General features: G+C 42.9%; 1 protein-coding gene across 1 annotated transcript in view; it reads left to right on the top strand.

Moving 5' to 3' along the window:
* The window catches only part of LOC126188509 (UDP-glucosyltransferase 2-like), a 606,008-nt gene that overhangs the window by 549,838 nt on the left and 33,699 nt on the right, over positions 1-22,471 (top strand). The window contains exon 3 of the mRNA XM_049930112.1: positions 10,225-11,049. Coding sequence (XP_049786069.1) covers positions 10,225-11,049 — 825 coding nt within the window. The remainder of the gene's footprint in view (positions 1-10,224; positions 11,050-22,471) is intronic.

Raw genomic sequence — 22,471 nt, 5'->3', positions numbered from 1 at the left:
ATGCGGACGTGCATTGTCCTGTTGGAACAGCAAGTTCCCCTGCCGGCCTATAAATGGGAGAACGATGGGTTCGATGACGGTTGGGATGTACCGTGCACTATTCAGTGTCCCCTCGACGATCACCAGTGGTGTACGGCCAGTATAGGAGATCGCTCCCCACACCATGATGCCGGGTGTTGGCCCTGTATGCCTCGGTCGTATGCAGTCCTGATTATGGCGCTCACCTGCACGGCGCCAAACACGCATACGACCATCATTGGCACCAAGGCAGAAGCGACTCTCATCGCTGAAGACGACACGTCTCCATTCGTCCCTCCATTCACGCCTGTCGCGACACTACTGGAGGCGGGCTGCACGATGTTGGGGCGTGAGCGGAAGACGGCCTAACGGTGTGCGGGACCGTAGCCCAGCTTCATGGAGACGGTTGCGAATGGTCCTCGCCGATACCCCAAGAGCAACAGTGTCCCTAATTTGCTGGGAAGTGGCGGTGCGGTCCCCTACGGCACTGCGTAGGATCCTACGGTCTTGGCGTGCATCCGTGCGTCGTTGCGGTCCGGTCCCAGGTCGACGGGCACGTGCACCTTCCGCCGACCACTGGCGACAACATCGATGTACTGTGGAGACCTCACGCCCCACGTGTTGAGCAATTCGGCGGTACGTCCACCCGGCCTCCCGCATGCCCACTATACGCCCTCGCTCAAAGTCCGTCAACTGCACATACGGTTCACGTCCACGCTGTCGCGGCATGCTACCAGTGTTAAAGACTGCGATGGAGCTCCGTATGCCACGGCAAACTGGCTGACACTGACGGCGGCGGTGCACAAATGCTGCGCAGCTAGCGCCATTCGACGGCCAACACCGCGGTTCCTGGTGTGTCCGCTGTGCCGTGCGTGTGATCATTGCTTGTACAGCCCTCTCGCAGTGTCCGGAGCAAGTATGGTGGGTCTGACACACCGGTGTCAATGTGTTCTTTTTTCCATTTCCAGGAGTGTATGATAAGAACATTAGTATTTACAACGAATGATGCGTCGGAAGCTGACCGTTTGCAGGCGATGGGGTTTTCTACAAGAAAGTAACAACGCCATTCGCGAGTGTAACAGGGAACGGGGTTAGTGATACAAAAGTAACCTCCAACACAAACCGCGAAACTAACTAACTTCTAAAATTGTTAACTGGGAACTATGTGTCTGGAACTCTCGCTAGTAATGTGAAAGCAAGTAGTTTTCAATTACGATTACAGTGTCTGATCTAGAGTCAGCTTGGCTATCCTATTTTTATACATGAACGCAACTGTGCAAATTACTTTCCTACAGCTACGTAGATATTCCACAATCCACCATACGGCGCTTGGCAGAGGGTACCCTGTACCACAAATAGTTATTTCCTTTCCTGTTCCTCTTGCAATTAGCTCGAGGGAAATAAGATTCTCTCGTATCTTGGTGGTCCTTACGCGCAGTGTATATTGGAGGCGATAGAATCGTTCTGTTGTCAGCTTCAAGTGCTGGTTCTCTAAATTTTCTCTATATTTTTTCTCGAAAAGACTATCGCATTCCGTCCAAGGATTCAATTTGAGTTCCTGAAGCATGTCTGTGACACCTGAGTGTTGATCGAACCCACCAGTAACAAATCTAACAGCCCGCTTGTGAGCTTCTTCGGTGTCTTCCTCTAATCCTACCTGGTACGGATCCCAAATTACTGTAGCAGTACTCGAGAGAAGGTCGCCCTAGCGTCCTATATGCAGTCTCCTTTACAGAGGAACGACACTTTCCCAATATTCTCCGAATAAACCAAAGTCGACCATTCGCCTTCTCTACTACAATGCTCGCATTCTCGTTCCATTTCATATCGCTTTGCTACGTTATGCCCAGATATTTAAACGACGTGACTGTACCGAACAGGACAGTATTAAAGCTGTATCCGAACGTTACGGGTTTGTTTTTCCTACTCATCCGCATTAATTTACACTTTTCTACATTTGGAGATACATGATGTATATGATACTAGTTAAACTAAACTGCATCTGACTATATGTAAATGAGACTGAACACAAAGAATGGTTAACAAGAATGACGTTGTTATGAAACAGTCATACACAATGTCTATTACGCAGATGAGCCCTTTTATGAAACGCATCTCCTTAATTTTGCTAATGCATACTGTTTCTAATTTTCTCGGAAAAGGTTAATTTAAGCCGTACAATTTGTTCTTATCTTGCAACGGAATATTCGACTGTATTCTGCCTGCGCACGTAAAGAATGAGAAGTAGAAGCGCTCCCCTGTCTATTATTATGTAACGGAACTTCAAGTCCGTATGTTATATGTATTGTTTTAGAAGTTCAGGTTTACTTACAGTTCGGCTGAACCTACAACAGTCAAAGCCGACTGCTGTGGGCCACTAAATCTACTGTGTAATAGATAGATCACAATATAGTATATTACCCAGCATGCCACTTCAGTACTAGGTAATAACCACCTGTGATCAACCATACTATCAACAACCGTATCTTTCCTGCAGCACGCAGAAATCAGCGTTCCACACGTGCACGTTAGTCGCTGACGGCCACGATGCACATTCATTAGCATAAGCGTAGGAGCGACGCCTTTGGATGTTAGAAGCAAGAGTAAAAAGGTCGACTGGATTTTTATATTTTTCATATGTTTTTTGTATGTACATATGATGCCATTCATATTAGCAACATCACTATTTAGCTGATAAAGCTATTGATGCCTATGTGATGTCGTTTACATTAATGGAATGGATATTATATGACTTCCTTGAAGCGTATGAAGAAAACTGTAAGATTTATATGATCTCCCCTTCGTTAATTATTGTATAATCAGTCAGAGCCTGCATAATTAGGAAATAGTTTTATACTGTACACACTGGTTAAACAATGTTGTACATACGCATCCGTCACATAATAGTATTGTAATTATGAAACTGTAAGTAAACCTGAACTTTTGAAGCAATAAATATGACCTATGGACCCCAAGTTACGTTACATAATAGTTGATAGATGAGCGGCTCACTTCAGTGTGTTACATAACATGTTTGTAGCTAAATCTGCATTTTGTACTGTCTCTCTTGTATAATTACGAGGAGTATCCACACATGTCACCTGATTGTGACAGGATCGACATGAGATTGTGTGTCTGGTTATTCACAAAACTTGGAAATTATACCAATACATGGGAACTATAGGCTTTTTACTGAAACGGTATTACGGTTGTTGTATTAGTGATTTCATATTTGTCTTCGTCATAGTGTATTAATGTACTTCTCATTATCTACTGATTGTAGCATGCGAGGTAACGGATGGAAAAGTATAGCACATCGCATGTATCAAAAGTGTTCCAAACAATTGTCCTATAGTTAACATCACATTATTTAACGTCGTGTAATCTATAGGGACATCTTCTGTCCTGCTTGTTTTATTATGGTAGTTGTAACCATGATTTGTAACGACAACATCGAGGAGATACTTTTCACCTTCTATTTCACGGTGTCTAAACTAGTAATTGTTAATGTTGTTTATATAATTATTTTCCTCATACTTTATTCCAGTTCATACAGTGTTGTGAAGATGGTCTATTGCCGATTCTCCTATACCTTTCAGTTTACACTTCAGTTTTGTTAGAAACTGTGACACGTTACATTGTGTCTATACTGTCCATAACAGGTTGAAACTAATAATTGCTAATATATTTAAATACAGAGCTATTTTTCTGATATTTTGTCTTCCTTGTACAGTCCTTTAGAGTGGGCTAAATGCATCATAAAATTAACAAAACATTTGTGATCCATACAAAGATATTATTGAGAGATACATACGAGTCACGGTACTCATTAGCACAGTCCGATAAATGGGTTCTAGTACGTCGGAAACTACGTTGTAATGGCACAATGTTCATACTGGCGCTGAAGGAATACTCTTGACAGTGCTACGTAAACATTTGTTTACAACTCAGCACAATGTTCCAGTTCGTGGTATTTCACATCGTCGTAATGTCTCATAGCACAGCAGCTGACGCCAGTTCATAACAGTGTACTCTTCACACACGTAGGCTACGCAAACACAGCAGTCCGGTGCAGTGATCAGCAAAGGCAAAGATCATCTGCATTTATTTGTTGTGATGCCATTATTTCGTTCAGTGTACATTTTAGAATGACTTCTCAATTGTGTAAAAGGGTTTTACGTTTCTCATTTTCACTCAGTGCCGTAAGATATTCTAAACAATCTTCTCGAACATTTTCATATAGGACTCTTATTATAGCTTAGGCTGTAGTTTTGAACATTAGTTTGTTGTACTGAAGTATCTTTCTTGGCTAGTTGTTCTGCAACTTCATTATCATGAATCCCAACATGGGATGATACCCGTTGACAGATTGCTTATTACTCTTCCTTTATTAATGAATTTACACTAAATAAATTTCTGGCGATTGTTAACATTTTTGAAATTTCAATTGAATATAAACTTCGAAGGGCCGATAATGAATCACTCAGTAGCACTGCTTTCAGAAACCCATTTGTCTGTGCACAACGTTTGTGCAATGGAATACTTACACATTTGGATCCCTCTACGTGCTGCGCCACAGTTAACGTGGATTTGCTTCAAATGAGCTCTTGATGGAACTTCTCATATTTAGTTTTCTGGTTGGGGAGAAGGTGAAGAAAGGATTGCAAGTAAGATCCTCTTACAGTGCTACAGTGGAATACAGGACGAGTGTCCCAGGCAAAGGAATGTCCGATCACGAATGTGGAATGTTACGAAAACAATATTGAAACTCCTTCCACAAAGCCAAACATCTCTGTGTCGAAATCATATGACACAAAAAGGAATTTCGATCACATTCTATCTTTTTTTTTGCATCTACCTACTTGGACTTGAATTTTAAATGCATTTGAAAACGCATAAATACTTTCTCTCTCTCTCTCTCTCTCTCTCTCTCTCTCTCTCTCTCTCTCCGTGTGTGTGTGTATGTGTGTGTGTGTGTGAGTGTGAATGTGTTTCTTTGTTTTCTTTTTTCTCTTAAATAATAAATGTGAATTGTTTTACTGTTGTGAAAGAAACATGTGAATATTATTCTGTATTTATTAAAATTTCGTAAGATAAACTCAGTGAGTTATTTTAATCTCGTTATAAAAATTACACGCTCACACAAATCGCATATACAGAATAACATTACTAAATACAAGATAGTGCTCTTGACTTACAGAATTTTTTTTGTTGTTGTCAGTTCTCTTTTTGCAGTGTCCCTCCTTTTGTCCCTGTAAATAATATTTTACACATTTTCATACATCTATCTCCACCAGCAGCTTCCCAGACCAACCTTAAAACGGAACTTAATGAAATTGCTATTTCAGTAACAGACAAATTCTTGCAGACAACCGTCCACAGCACACAATAATGCTGTTCTCTGCGCACATAGTCGTCAGTACAGTATCCCATTTTTATTGTCAGAGAGATGTAGCTTCAGAATTTTTGTAAATCGCTGACAAAAATGAGCAGTAATTACGTTTGTCTCACTGGTTTATTGACGATGTCAACGGTTAGCGCTTTCATCAATCGGTAGTAGCATGATTCAGCAACTCTCTCCTGTTATTTTGCACAAAGTCGTTTTGTAATCCTACGTTTTTTATTCACAATGCTTGAGGACGTACATTCGTAAATTAGTCCCTAAATTCACTCGAAAGTTAACAATGCGTCTGCTGAAAGAAAAATCACATAGTATGTCAGGACAATGTGTTCCTGTCAGGACAATGTGTTCCTTGACATCCACCTTCCCCTTCGAATTTTACTGGATGATAGCCTCAGGACTTGGATCTATTCCACCTTTAATAGGAAATAAAAGCTGCTAGGATAAATAAGCAGAGAAATTTACGTCCAAGTTGTGAGAAAATCCTCATGATTTCACGCAAATTCAATTTGCAATTTTAAACGACAACAAATTGCATACAATCGCTTCAACTTTTTATTTGACAGCTATTATAAAACATGTTTTCTGGCCAGTTGGTCTTACAGTTGTTTGTAGCATGTGTTAATATCGTTTAAATGGACCAAGCATGGTCATAACTTTTATGCTGAATAACAAAAGCTGTTGTTCTGGTCATCGGACGCTGCGTGGGAAATCGGACGCTATGGCTGGCACCTGCTTAGCTGTGGCGCATGTGCTTGACTGCAGCACAGATCTTAATTTTTAGCCTTCGCAAAAGTTATCAGTGAACACAAAAGATTTTCCCTATCACTCACTGGAGCATTTTCATTTATTTATTTGTTCAAATAACGATATTATTATTACATTTCTTTATGATCTGAACAGCGTGGTTACTAAATGGATTGCTGTTAAACAATTAAGGCGATTGATTACTGATTCCGAACAGGCTGTTGGACACAGGTGTTCAATCGTAAAATTCACTCCTTAATCATAACACTGTCTACCTTCAGTATCGTTCTGATACTTGAATATATCCATGCGTTGAACAGCTTAATTTGTAAGTATAGGGAAAGAGAAGATTGCGTCTTACCTTATTAAATCCTCTGAAAGGAATACAACGTCTAGGTGCATATTGTTACCAAGTTCTGTACGAGTTAATTTGATTTTAATTAATTCTGAAATTTACTGTGAATTTAGAAGCAAAGTTGTTAACTGTACGTTTTCCTCAGGATTTCACGGTGGAATCAAGGGAAACTGATTCTAATCCCATTTACTGGCAGCCATCTTTAAACTGTAATATGTAATGAATTATTGAGAATTATTAACTGGATTGTGGACTCTCAGTTAGCAAAATTTACGTCGGCAAATGGCGATCAGTGCATAGATACTTAAAATTGGTGCATTATTAGCTTTGCATTCTGTAATACTATAACCTAAATATATCATCACGATTCTATAGACAGTAATTTTTATACAAGATGTTGTTGTTAATCAATGACGAAGGACTGAAGATAATACAGTGAGAGACTGATGAGATAAAAGTCTAATCACTGTTAATAATAACCTATAATGTTAAAATTAATTGTTGTTTCATTTTGACCTATCGTGAGTGATACTCTGTTAGTCGTGACTGACAATCTGTTAACAAAAAAACTTTTCTGAAAAAAATGAAAGCCTTGCCTTGTTGAGGTTTTCCCTATCATTAAGTGTGGCGAGCGATGATCTCACACACCTTCTTCACGTCTCTGATAATATGCTCCAAGCAACATGACTCTTCCCAGAGCCGTTGTTCCAGTAGCAGCCATGTTTCACGAAATTTCAGAGTGTTGTAAGTCCTCAAATTCTGCATCCTCGACTTGATGGTTGCAGGGACGACTTATTGGCTTGTAAGGGAAAAGCCACACCACTTTGATGAAGATTCGACGTATTTTTAGCACCACAAAAATTTTACAACTGTAGCCATCGACAATGCGTGTACACCGTTCAGCCCGTCACCACTGTCGTCTTTTTTCACAGAGCAGGACAGAGCGCGCCAAACAAATCGCCCATTCCGATTGCTAGATTTTCGCAGTATTAATTTTTCTCTTCATTAAAGCATCAATTAAACCCCCGAAGTAAAGCCGTTGCTTAAAATTTGATAAATAACTTTTACGTGTTTTCATCTTTTTAAAATAATGAGCGTATAGAAATTAAGACATTTTACAAGTTTAGAAAGGTACCTCCATTTCCAACATTCACATATACTCGTAGTTTCAAGATTAATCAACCAATATTTTGAAACGTCTCTGTGAAGTCGTTTCATAAGACGCTTGTCGAACTCGGTACAACTTATTCACTTTATTACCTGATTTTATTTCAATTCATGAACTCTTCCAGAAAGAATGAGCACTCAAATAAGGCCTATTGAATACTGATATTAAATGTGTTTTTTTCTTGTGGGGTTTCGGTTCTGTTTTGTGAGAAACACTGAGTTGGTCATCGTCTGCTGGGAGCAGACGATGTTGCTTCTCGTTTGAAGGAGAACACAGGATGACCAACTTAGTTTTACAATGCCTGAACAGAGAGGTTTACCCATCTTAGTCGAAGGCTGTTTTTGTGTGTGAGGTTGGTGACGGAGGGCTACCCCTCTGGTAACTTCCGCTGCACGGGGAGGTAGGTAATCTCGATAGAGAAGACGGCACTCTTCGGTGAACGCTTGGTGAGTACGGATCGTAGCTCTTAATGGGGATTTCAGGTGATGGAAGCAGGCTGAGTTAGGACTTCGTTATATTTAACTGTTGAAATACTTAAGAACTACAGCTTAACTGAAGCGTGTGAAGCGAGTTATTTTTCCGAATGTGCATAGTTATATTGCTTTAAATAGGCGATTGTTGGGTGTTTGAGTTAAAAGTGTGGAAGTTACTTTGTTCGTTTTGAACAACGATGAAGTAGAATTTCAAACGGTAAATCTGATTAGGAAAAGCTGGTTAGGATCACTTCAACCGTACGTGAGTGTAATACTGTGTCGAAGCGACTACGATTTTTAATCAGTTGACGAAACTTGTGTAAGTTGCTTTTCTCTTTGTATGTCGATTTCGTGCCACGTTTTTGGTAATCAATGACCCTTCTGGTTCACCACGGCACCGCAATAGGCTTTATTTTAACAGTTTGCTAATTTCTGCAAGAATATCTGTTCTTTCGTGCGCTATCTACAACACAGCACAACAGTTTGATTCGCAATGCACCACGTGCTCTAGTTCGGCCGTTTGCAAGCAGAAGACGCAGTTAGTATGCTGAATAATTATCACGCAACCTCGTGCATTGGTTAAACCTCTGTCCACAATAGTGCATGCGTAGAATCGTAATGCGAATGTCACTTAGATATTTTTATGGTATGAATGCAAAGGAGTTGATAGTATCATTGTCTCCCACCCCCGTTTTCTGTGTTTCTTCTTGCTGTAGTTAAATTTTGCTCTGTTACATTCTCACGTAATTCTTACTTAAGTATTTCTAGTCAGGCACCAGTTATGTGTAGTTAGGATGTGCAACCAAATATTTAGATACAATAAATAATCTACGTGAAAGATAAATTCTGTGGTGTTGATCTTACCCACTTACCCCAATTTCCAATCCTGAATTAATCAAGTTGCTTCATGCACGACATGGAGTGCTATTTATCTGGCTACTTAAAGAAATTTGCATACTTGTAATGAAATTACTAAAGTAATTAAAGTAATAATTTTCCAGCTCCGTTTTTTTTTCTAAATGGTTAGGAAGAGCTTGGCCTGGTGGTGACCCTGAATTTCTGAATTTTTGTCATTATTTGTGTGAGAGAAGCAGCTAGAAATACGAGATAACGTATATGGCTCGATGAGAAACGTCGTAAAGATAGTAATACGTTACAAGTTGTATCGAAAGCGATTCAAAAGAAGTTAATGTTTATGTACCTGGCATAGTTGTTCCGTTACAAAGTCTCCGAAATTTCGTCAAATCTTGCACAAGTGGAAACTTAATGACTTCCTTTATCTATTTCATTTTCTAAGTGTCAAATCTACAATGAGGTTCAGCGTGCGCGCACCTTTTAATGAAAGCAGGAAACGCTAGCAAGAAACTAAAAAAAAAACTTACTTTCTGTTTACCGACAACATTTTGAATAGGGGAGATTACTGCTCGTCATATAGAGGAAATGCTGACTCGCTGACAGACTCAACAAAAAAATTGCTTATGACCTTTCGGCCAAAAGACCTTCTTCTAATGCAGAATACACACACACGTTCACAATTGCCCCTGGTCACCGAAGCCGGATCTCAGTGACCAGAATCAGTTGCCATGAAACTTCCTGGCAGATTAAAACTGTATGCTGGACCGAGTCTGGAACTCGGGACCTTTGCCTTTCGCGGGCAAGTGCTCTGGAAGGTAGGAGACGAGGTACTGGCAGAAGTAAGCTGTGAGGACTTGGGTAGCTCAGATTGTAGAGCACTTGCCCGCGAAAGGCAAAGGTCCCGAGATCGATTCTCCGTCCGGCACACAGTTTCAATCTGCCAGGAAGTTTCATATCAGCGCACACTCCGCTACAGAGTGAAAATGTCATTCTGGATCAGTTGTCATGTGTGTGAGTTGTGCTTACGTGGAAGTGTATGTGTGTTTTCTACGTTAGAAGAAGGCCTTTTGGTCGAAAGCTCACATGTTTAGCAGTCTTTTTGTTGTGCCTGTCTACTCCTCAGAGGAGATGTTTAGTAGCAATCTATCCTTTTCATAATATAGTCGTTATTCCATTCTGGAATTTCCACTGTTTGCTTTCTGTTTAGATGAATGCGTGGGTGCTGGTGGCAGCCCTGCTCTGCGCCGCGCCCCTGCATCCAGCTGGTGCGGCAAACGTGCTGGGCCTGTTTCCGTACCCGGGCGCCAGCCACTTCGTGGTGTACGAGCCCCTCATGAAGGCCCTGGCTGCTCGAGGGCACCGAGTGACCGTCTACAGCCACTTCCCGCAGCGCCAGCCGTCGCCCAACTACAGGGACGTCAGCTTGGTGGGCTCCATGCCCCTAGTGGTAGAGAACGTCCCTTTCTTCCCAGGGATCGGAACCAACAACATTTTCACAGACGTGTGCGGTATCGAGGCGACAGCTCTGAACACGTGCGAGGCTACACTTGAGTCTCGCGCTATGCAGGAACTTATGAAATCCAACGAGTCGTTCGATCTCGTCTTTACTGAAATGTTCCAATCCGACTGTATGCTGCCTTTTGTGCACAAGTTCCAGGCGCCCCACATCGCCATGTTCTCCTCCGTCCACATGACGTGGACCGATTACCGGTTCGGCAATCCGACTAACCCTTCCTACATCCCTACCCAGTTCTCTCCAGGAATCTATAGGATGAACTTCATCCAGCGCCTGAAGAACACGTTCTTCTCCGTGTACCTAAACTGGTACTACGACTGGTATGTGGAGCCTGCCATCTACGCTATAGCAGCGAAACACTTCGGCGAGTCGCTGCCGCCGATGCACGAGATTGCGAAGAACACCAGCCTCTTGCTGCTGAACACGAGTCCCGTGTTGAACCTTCCTCGGGCCATGGTGCCCGCGATAGTGGAGGTGGCTGGAATCCACTTGCCGCAACTTAAGAAGCTTCCACAGGTCGGTATCATAGCTGCTGGCGCTTCTTCCGGCATAGTGTTGTAATACTCCCGATAAAATATGATGAATTTTTCTCGAGTTATCATCCGAGTCAAGGCGTCGTTGTACGGCAGTGTGTCCATAAGTTTCCTACTCGTCAACGTCATGCGAAGTGTCGGATTCATGTTTATTGCATGTCTGCAGACGAGACAGAGCAGTCTGTGGTCCAGCGGCTGTAACGATACGCAATTTAAATGAACCCGTCACTTCACCCGAAGATAACGAGTGGAAACCTGTGAAAACGTTACCGCCAACGACGGCTTTATTCGACTAATAACCCGAGAAAAATTCTTTATCGAGATTCGCCGAGAAAGCCTGCGTTCCCATGTACTCCCGATTATATTCCGTCGATTGTTAATAATTGAATAGCAGCCTGAGTTCTAATTTTTATGTGAGCGTGACCTAATAGATAAGCGCTAATTGGGATTATCTGTTTTGGGACTCGTATCTAATCAGAATGCTGCTGCTCAACAGTATTAAACCCAATATAGAGGAGTTTTTGCAGTAATCACTGAGTAACGTCCCTTTAGAAAAATTATGAATGACTGTGCTAGTAAAATTCTATGTTATTTGATACACAGACAGCTGAGTGAAACTGAATGTACTCAGACAGTTCTCTCTTATTCTGATCATCACTAGACTTACACAAAATATTTTTTAATGCAACGCAATATGATTTTCAATAATCCCTGCAAAAGAATGGCCCTGGGCAATAATAACCTATATCTTTCATGAATTACTTACCTCACAAAAATCTTCGTTATTCGAACTACGGCAATACAGCGAGCACCAATACTGCCAGCTAAATAAAAGATTCTAACTACTGAAGGCACTAACTACGGATAGGCATAGTTAGCAAATGAAAGATTTTGATAGAGAACAAGTAATGTATTTACCTTAATAATGGTCAAAAGTGCCGGCCTGAGTGGCCGTGCGGTTCTAGGCGCTACAGTCTGGAACCAAGCGACCGCTACGGTCGTAGATTCGAATCCTGCCTCGGGCATGGATGTGTGTGATGTCTTTAGGTAAGTTAGGTTTAATTAGTTCTAAGTTCTAGGCGACTGATGACCTCAGAAGTTAAGTCGCATAGTGCTCAGAGCCATTTGAACCATTTGGTCAAAAGTCATCATTTATATATCTATCAATTCATGACATCCATCCTTACAAATTTCGTTTTTCTGGCGGACGCACGTCCAGTTCGTCCGCTTATAGTAACCTCTCAAAACTCAGGCATCTCTCTCTCCACACCCACCGCTACTGGAGGCTCACCTCTACCTGCACAAAGCTACGCGCTGTTCACATCCAACTGCCCAACACTACACCAGCGAATATTCCAACAATGCCAATCAGCCACAGACTGCACACAGTGCTAGTCAGTTATTTTCATACAGAGCGCTACGTGGCGTTATCAACATAAAAACCTAAACTGCCTACTTAACAACTGTCAAGATAATTTACACTATTTGAGCGATGTATTCTGGTAGACACACACGTGAGGCAGACACTGCTTTCGTCTTACACTTCCAATTACAGTTAATTTCAACACAAATATATACTTTGGTACATCGTCACACGTTGTAACGGTAGTTAGCATACACAGTCCTCACTGTAGTCTATTGAGAGGCTGGCTCGGTTGACGCGAATACGTATTTTCGTCGCTCCATAAATGTTTTTAACACTCGTCGCTAATATCGCTTGTCGCGATTCGGTATAATGTTTTTATACTGTTGCATTGGGGGTCAACCCGCAGTGGTGAGAACACACTCAGCCGATAGGACGTAACGAGATACTATCTCCCGCCGTTCCGACCACGATATGCCCACTAATCGACGGCTACGCCCAGACTATTATTATACTCACACACTTAGCGCTCGCGGCGCTTGGAAATCGATTCTGCCTACCGTCGACCCGTGTGGGGCAAAAAGTGTTTATCTCTGAGCAAGAGATGGTGGACACCTTACAATGGTCAATATTACGCAGCTCTTTTCTCTTGCTGTGATGTAATGATAAAGTAAAACTCTCCGTCGTTTCTTTGGACGTCTTAAAGATCTTCCTCCGGTACTTTCAGTTAGTGAATATTTTTGTGTACACTGCATGTGGAACATCACACCACATTATTTTTCCGTTAATTTTCCTGAGTATTTTTTCTAATTATGTTAATTTCTTCAGAAAGAGATTTTCACTCTGCAGCGGAGTGTGCGCTGATATGAAACTTCCTGGCAGATTAAAACTGTGTGCCCGACCGAGACTCGAACTCGGGACCTTTGCCTTTCGCGGGCAAGTGCTCTACCAACTTGCCCGCGAAAGGCAAAGGTCCCGAGTTCGAGTCTCGGTCGGGCACACAGTTTTAATCTGCCAGGAAGTTTCTTAATTTCTTCAGTTTCCTTTATCCGTTAGTTATAATTATAATCTGTACTGGTACCTCTATCCTAGAGGAATGTGATTATTCCAGTTCCAAAACAGGCAGCATAACGAAACTGGCTCTGAAGAGATTTAAATACTGAATTTTGACGGAGAATGTGCCTAGTGCTGGGCGGCTGTAAGTAAGCTTTAACTACTTGCGCTGTTGTCGTCGGGAAACTATTTACCGTGTGGGAACCCAAATTTACAGGAAGACTTTGCGCTGCATCATTTGCTTTGTTAGTAGTGTTAGCGTCACGATTGCCGTTACGCACCGGTGCTGGTACGGCTGCGGACGAATGAAACACGGGCATCAGCGCGCATTACAGTTGCAGACAGTCAACATAGATCTGAACAAGGTGAGCAGGGCAGGTCGAAGAACATGATTCGTTCGAATTAACTGGCGAGTTTGACATTGCTCCTGGGAGAGGACGACAGCCATTTGCGCCACAAATTGCGCAAGAAGTAACTGTCGCCATGGCTGAGAATTCTGGACGTAATGTGCGGTCTTCAGTCAGTGCAGGTACTGTGTCACCACAGCTGAAAATTCCATGGAGCACCATTCAAAAAGTACTGTGAAATGTTATCTCTAGTGCAGTTCCAAGGTGTCGTGAACGCAGATGATCGTCACAATGCGCAACGTCTGTAACCTGGAATGTAAAAATGCTGCGCAATTAAGAAATATTACTCTCTCGCGTGCAAACCAGAATGTGTTTCTTTAAATTGTTTATTTGTTATTTCTCTACTGAATGTCTTTACAAATGTTTCGACGAAGATGCATTGTCGTGAGATCACTCGTTTTTCATGGGGGCCTTGTTGTGTAGCGGAAGTTACATTATAACCACCCCCTATTTAACTTGAAAACGTGCTGAAGTAAATGTTAATGATTCGAGACTCGGAAGAAATCGTTTTCCTATCAAAGTTAATGTAAAGATCACGTTTGAAATTAGTAAAGGAAACCGCAAAAGGACTGTAAATACTTAGGAAAAAATTGGTCAAACAAATCGTAATATCACTCATTAATATCTACAGAAGCAACTTAACTCACTCGTGGTTTTGAGAATGCTACGACATGACAGGTTCCAGAATATACACATAATTTCCTGTAGTCGTAAAGCTGTCAAATTTAAAATTCCCAATGTTTTTCTATCTTGCACCAATGAGCAGTGACCTGCGTTGTTATGATCGGTTGCAGTCCGGAACTAAATGATGGACACCGCAGAAAATCCATTTCAACAAATACAACATTTAAATACATAAACGTATGTAACAAAATCACTGCCCACAGACATATCAAAGCACATCCCCCAAAAGATACGCACTATGCATACAGTGGCTACCAAATTTTTTTAAAAAAAGAGCTGGAGTTAGCAAACAGTAATGGTAGAAAAATAATACTTTGGCAAACAACGACAAAAAGAAATTTTTATTGCAGTCACCATAAACACATCATTCATGATTACAACGTATTTGTTTATATACTATCTGCATCACTATGCTGGCCGGCCGCTGTGGTCGAGCGGTTCTAGGCGCTTCAGTCCGAAACCGCACTGCTGCTACGGTCGCAGGTTCGAATCCTGCCTTGGGTATGGATGTGTGTGATGTCCTTAGGTTAGTTAGGTTTAAATAGTTCTAAGTTCTAGGGGACTGATGACCTCAGATTTTAAGTCCCATAGTGCTTAGAGCCATTTGAACCATTTTTATCTCTACATTGTATGCATTTCTCAAGGAACAGACACTGTTCTGACGATTACAGCTATTGTAAATATTACGAAGTGTATTCGCAGTTTGAGAATTCATTTTGACGTCACCTGATTGTGACACGTGAAACTCTGTGCCGACTCGAACCCGGATTTCCCGCTGAAAGCGAGTTGGCACCTTAACGACTTCGGCTATCTGCGCTCGCCCCTAGCACTGACGCGAACCTTCATGTGTCACGTTGTCCACGACTCTTATGTTCGCACCTCTCGTGATTCCCACAGAGGTAGAGACAAATATTTTATTATCGTCGTTGTAGCCCGTCAGTGAACTGATAATAACAACGTCTGTGTTCATGTAGTGTCCGTATCATTACTCTACAATGTCCTTCAGGCATGTATGCATTACGAATTTTGTGAGCATAAGAGCTGTGGACAACGTGCCGTATAGAGGTCTGGGTCGGTCCTCGAGGCGTGTACAGATAGCCGAAGTGGTTAAGGTGACTGTTCGCGTTAAGTGGGTAATCCGGGTTCGAGTCCTAGTCTGGCACAAATTTCAATGTGTCACAAACAGCTGACGTCAATACGTATTCGCAGACTGATCTAGAGTGTGTGTATGTGTGTGTGTGTGTGTTTGTGTGTGTGTGTGTGTGTGTGTGTGTGTGTGTGTGTGCGAGAGAGAGAGAGAGAGAGAGACAGAGAGAGAGAGAGAGAGAGAGAGAGAGAACTTATCTGTGCTTTGCGGGTGATGTGCGACGATGTCAGCAGATGTGCGTTGGTTGTGCCGTAATCATAACAGCTCCGTCAGTGGCAGTCTGCAGCTGTTTCATCCTCTTACCTAGAGCATGATCCACTAGGCGGTAATACTATTGTTCAGTCCTTCTGATATAGGCTGGTCGGAAACAGCTGGTACTGTATAGTTCGTATGCGTACGACGATAACATTTTGGACACATGATGCAGTTAATAACGCCAAATGCACAGTGTTTGAAAGAGTACGGTGTCCACTACAACTGCCAGGTCGCGAAGCTGCAGTTCGTCAGTTTTGCCGCACGTATCACATTCGCTAATTCAGTCTGGCGAATGACTTTCAAACGTAGGAAACTGCTTTATTATTTTTATAGCGGCTGCTAGTGTTTTAATGCGCACACGTCACAGCAAACAATTTAGTCGAGCAGTGATGTATCCAAAAGAATTGGTTCTAATGGCTCTGAGTACTATGGGACTTAACATCTGTGGTCATCAGTCCCCTAGAACTTAGAACTACTTAAACCTAACTAACCTAAGGACATAACACACATCCATTCCCGAGGCAGGATTCGAACCTGCGACCGTAGCAGTCGCGCGGTTCCGGACTGAGCACCTAGAACCGCTGGACCGCCGCGGCCGGCGTATCCAAAAGAATTAACAAAATCATTTTAATAGGAAAACGAATCATAACATAATAAAAGTAATGCATAGTTACTCTTTACAAAACAAGACATCTGAATCAGCAAAGAGATATATAAAATGAAAACCAAAGAAAAACCTACCACTCACACTTAGCAAATGTCTTCACAGTAGACAGGGGAGACTGTTGTACTTTTGAAGATAGTGCACCCGATGCTTATAGTGTACGTGATCCTTACTGATCGGCGTTTAAATCTAGTGACTGTTTTTAGATTCACAACAAGGAATATTCACTAAAGACCATCTTAAACAGCTGCCAGTCTCTTGTTTGTGTTGTGAGATATGACGTTTTTCGAGTGGCATTCGAAAATATTTTGGATTTCTCCACATTTAAGTGCCGTATAATATATTGCAGCTGCTTGAAAATTATTGTTAATTCTTCAACTGCAGAATTTTATGACGGATAAAATTCTGTATATTTTTAAAACTCGTCACATAACGTGTCGACGGAATTATTGTTAATTCTTCAACTGCAGAATTTTATGACGAGTAAAATTCTGTAAATTTTTAAAACTCGTTACATAACGTGTCGACGGTTAAGCCGTGCTCCAGAATACGATATTTGCAAATAGACTGAACCTCTTTAGTATGTAAGCAATCCTACCAGTGTTGAAGGTGGAAATTTATTTTGGTTTGCAACAGCTTGTATTTCTTAATATATTTAACTTTTAACTGGCTTTGGTAATAATTCAGCTAAATTTAACTTCATTTACTGATCATTAGCAAGCAGTGAAGCAGAAATGTAACAAACATAATTTAGTACAGTATTGTCAAGATTTCCTCTGTTGCAACACTTTTAAATTTCAGTAGAATACTTGTCCCTAGGCACGTGACCGTGATGTGCCTTGGAACAGTTTTCCAGATTAGGACAAACCGTACTTTTTCAAAATAATTTTTGCAATTTAGGAAGAGTACTGCTGCTCACAAAAAGTGAATGCTAACACTGAAAAATGGAATAAGAAAATACGCTAAACTTGTATTTTTGAGTGGCCTATAGTCGAAAAAGTGTTCCAATGTGCAACACTCTCCTCTGCGGACAAATGTGAAACTTGTAAAGTACTGAAACGAATTTGGGTTCTACAGAAATGTAAGAATACGAGAGCTAATACAGACCCTACAATTTATGTCAGAAAACAGGTTCAAGAAGGGCGAACCTACGTTTGACACATTTCTAGATTTAGAGGAAGCATTTGATAATGTCTTAAATACTCTGGATGTAACAGGGATAAAATACAAGGGGCTGTCCCCAGTGTTAGTCAGTCAGTACCTTTAGCAAACGGTAAAGGGAACAAAGAGAAATTCGGAAAGGAAATCTAGGTACAGGGAGAAGTATTAAAAGCCTAGAGGTTTGCCGGTCACATAGTAATTCTGTTAGGGACAACAAAGAGCTTGGAGGAATAGTTTAACTGAATCGATCGCTTGTCGAAAAGATGTTATAAAATGGAAACCAACGAAAGTAAAAAAGGTAATGGAATGTAATACAGTTAAATCAGGGGATGCCGACAGAATTCGTAGATTGGTGTATAAGTTCGTAGCATTTTTGTTTTGCGTGTTGGTATTGCGGTTAGTATGTTATTTATTTATCGATTATCATTTTTTGTTTGAAGTTCACTATTGCTATTTCAGTTTACACATTTTCATTTAGTCATTTAGTGACATGAGTGGAGCTGTGGACGCTACAAAACGGAGTGCTAAGTGAAGAAATGGGAACATTTTAACATATTCTTCTTTTTGAGCTCAATAGAGGGGTGAAAGCAATGGAGGCAAGTAGAAACATTTACGCCCTATATTAGGATAATGTCATTGGATAGAGCACGGAAAGAAAATGGTTTTCTTGTTTTAAGGAGGATCGTTTCGACATTAGTGACTCTCCACATTCAGAAAGACATACGGGTTTTGATGAAGATCATTTAAACGCATTAATCCACAATGACCCGCGTTATGTTAGCAGAGAAATATGATGAACTGTGGTCATTCCAGCATCATGCTGCATTTCCTTGCAATGGGAAAGATTCAGAAATTGGGTGTGGGGGTACCACATGCTGATGGTTTGTCCTTATTCGCAATTGCGAATTCATTTAATATACACTCCTGGAAATGGAAAAAAGAACACATTGACACCGGTGTGTCAGACCCACCATACTTGCTCCGGACACTGCGAGAGGGCTGTACAAGCAATGATCACACGCACGGCACAGCGGACACACCAGGAACCGCGGTGTTGGCCGTCGAATGGCGCTAGCTGCGCAGCATTTGTGCACCGCCGCCGTCAGTGTCAGCCAGTTTGCCGTGGCATACGGAGCTCCATCGCAGTCTTTAACACTGGTAGCATGCCGCGACAGCGTGGACGTGAACCGTATGTGCAGTTGACGGACTTTGAGCGAGGGCGTATAGTGGGCATGCGGGAGGCCGGGTGGACGTACCGCCGAATTGCTCAACACGTGGGGCGTGAGGTCTCCACAGTACATCGATGTTGTCGCCAGTGGTCGGCGGAAGGTGCACGTGCCCGTCGACCTGGGACCGGACCGCAGCGACGCACGGATGCACGCCAAGACCGTAGGATCCTACGCAGTGCCGTAGGGGACCGCACCGCCACTTCCCAGCAAATTAGGGACACTGTTGCTCCTGGGGTATCGGCGAGGACCATTCGCAACCGTCTCCATGAAGCTGGGCTACGGTCCCGCACACCGTTAGGCCGTCTTCCGCTCACGCCCCAACATCGTGCAGCCCGCCTCCAGTGGTGTCGCGACAGGCGTGAATGGAGGGACGAATGGAGACGTGTCGTCTTCAGCGATGAGAGTCGCTTCTGCCTTGGTGCCAATGATGGTCGTATGCGTGTTTGGCGCCGTGCAGGTGAGCGCCACAATCAGGACTGCATACGACCGAGGCACACAGGGCCAACACCCGGCATCATGGTGTGGGGAGCGATCTCCTACACTGGCCGTACACCACTGGTGATCGTCGAGGGGACACTGAATAGTGCACGGTACATCCAAACCGTCATCGAACCCATCGCTCTACCATTCCTAGACCGGCAAGGGAACTTGCTGTTCCAACAGGACAATGCACGTCCGCATGTATCCCGTGCCACCCAACGTGCTCTAGAAGGTGTAAGTCAACTACCCTGGCCAGCAAGATCTCCGGATCTGTCCCCCATTGAGCATGTTTGGGACTGGATGAAGCGTCGTCTCACGCGGTCTGCACGTCCAGCACGAACGCTGGTCCAACTGAGGCGCCAGGTGGAAATGGCATGGCAAGCCGTTCCACAGGACTACATCCAGCATCTCTACGATCGTCTCCATGGGAGAATAGCAGCCTGCATTGTTGCGAAAGGTGGATATACACTGTACTTGTGCCGACATTGTGCATGCTCTGTTGCTTGTGTCTATGTGCCTGTGGTTCTGTCAGTGTGATCATGTGATGTATCTGACCCCAGGAATGTGTCAATAAAGTTTCCCCTTCCTGGGACAATGAATTCACGGTGTTCTTGTTTCAATTTCCAGGAGTGTATATCGTAACGGCTGTAATCGCCGCAGTGCCTGTTCCTTTAGAGATGCACACATGTCCAAAGAAATTTTGCACCGTAATCAGAATAACACAGGCACTGCAATATCGTATCACTGCTGACATTCATTGCCAACATCTGAGACGTCTTTCATGCAAGAACGACCAAGGGGACTGTGTTAAGTGAACCTATTCCACAACACCCGTCCGCTGACAAAAAACACTATACAACAGTTGCACTGGAAAGTCATTCGCACCCATCTTATTCGCCTGACCTTACGACCTCAGAGTTTTCCCACTTCTGCTCTCCTTCAAGGAACTTCCTTTCCGGATGAAAATCCCCTCGACGTGTTCTTCGCTTCAAAACCACGTGATTTCTACAGTCGCAGAATCTAGAAGTTGTCCCACTGTTGCAGACTGTTCTAAATTGTGAAGAAGAATATATTACTGATGAAAAAAGTCTGTTGTGTTTATTCAACATATGGAAGAGCACTACGAACTTATGCGCCAACCCAACAGATTAGGAAATGAGATATTAGAAACTGATCGCTGTGTTTTCGTGTTTGGACAGTAAAGTAACTAACGATGGCCGATGGAGACAGTCTATAAAACACGCTTTGTCTACTGCAAGAAAAGTATTTCTGAAGAAGAGAAATTTACTAACATCGAAAAAAAATTTGAAAGTCTGTTCTGAAGGTATTTGTCTGGAGTGTAACTTTATAGGGAAGTGAAACGTAGACGACAAAAATTCAGGCAAGAAGAGAATAACAGCCCTTGAAACGTGGTGCTAGGGTATAATGTTTAAGATTACTTCTGTAGACCGAGTAACTAATGAAGAGGTGCTAAACAAAAACGGAGAGAACAGAAGTTTATAGTAGAAACTTGAATAAAAGCAGGTATGTGATCGAAGGACACTTCCTGTGCCATGAAAGGATCCTCAATTTAATAATGGGAGGAAGTTTGTAGGTGGTGTGTGTGTGTCTGTGTGAGTGTGTGTGTGTGTAGTGGGAGAGCTAGGCTTCACTACAGTAAAAATTTTGAAATGAATATTGGTTGCAGTATAAGGGGCAGCCAAATGAAAACGAGACTTAAAAGAAAAAAGTAAGTAAACTGTGAGACACTCCGGTCAGTGCCTTTATGACAAAAGATGTGTTTCCCTAAGGAACCATCATTGTACCCATGCATACACCGTTTCGTCCGTAACAAATCGACGGCCGCGAACGTTTTTCTTCGAGACTCCAAAAATATCGAGTGAGAATTAATGATGTTTAAGTGTTTCCCGACGAAACATCTGCAGCATACTCGAAACAACCGCGACCCGCCCACAGTTTTGCCGAAGCTGTTTCGGATATGCTGCAGAAGTTTCGTTGAGAAGCCCTTACACATTCTCACGATTTCTCACACGCGATTTCCGTTTTGAGAGCCCCGAAGAACGACATTCATGGCTGTCGATTAGTTTCAGACGAAGAGATGCATACCTGGGTACAATCATGATTCTGTAAGCAACCCGAAACATATTTCCATGAAGGGACATTGATCGTCTTGTTCAAAATGGTTTAAGTGTATTAACAGTTACGGCGATTACTTTTAAAATTATAATCAGTTCACTTTCTTTTTCCTGTCTGTCTCGTTTCCACTTGACTGCCTCTCATAATTAGGCAGCGATGAAGACGCTTGCGCGCCCGGGTTCCCGGGTTCGATTCCCGGCGGGGTCAGGGATTTTCTCTGCCTCGTGATGACTGGGTGTTGTGTGGCGTCCGTAGGTTAGTTAGGTTTAAGTAGTTCTAAGTTCTAGGGGACTGATGACCATAGATGTTAAGTCCCATAGTGCTCAGAGCCATTTGAACCATTTGAAGACGCTTGCATAGCACACACTAGAGAGAAGAGCTACCATTAAACCAGTCTTCCGACTGAAAATCACAATAATGTAGGCGGTGGGCCCGAGGACTTCTGACATCAAATCTATTGGCGCCCCGGTGGTCCTGGTCGCCTACGGTGGACTGAATGGCCGAGCGGTGACCTCTCCGGTTGTTAGGATGCTAGGAAATGAGTGTGGACGCATCAGAAACGCCAAAGAAACATTATTAATTCATAACACCTTTATTCCTGCCGAGTCCAATGTGGCCTGCGTAACACAGGCTGGCAGAGCTTGGTGATATCAACGAGCTTCCCGAGCCCTCGCTGACTCGTAACGATGACACCAGCTCCGGGCCGCACAGTCTTGCTAGCGCAGCGCCGCGTGCTGTGACGTAGCTTTGTACTTCGGCCGCGCGTGGCTGGCCGGCCGGCTCGGCTGCGGACAGCAAGCCGCTGCACGTAGGAGGCTCCGGGTTG

The sequence above is a fragment of the Schistocerca cancellata genome, chromosome 5, assembly GCF_023864275.1.
Source record: "Schistocerca cancellata isolate TAMUIC-IGC-003103 chromosome 5, iqSchCanc2.1, whole genome shotgun sequence".
NCBI classification, from domain to species: domain Eukaryota; kingdom Metazoa; phylum Arthropoda; class Insecta; order Orthoptera; family Acrididae; genus Schistocerca; species Schistocerca cancellata.
The sequence above is the reverse complement of the archived record's forward strand: the minus strand, read 5'-3'. Positions and strand labels throughout refer to the sequence as shown.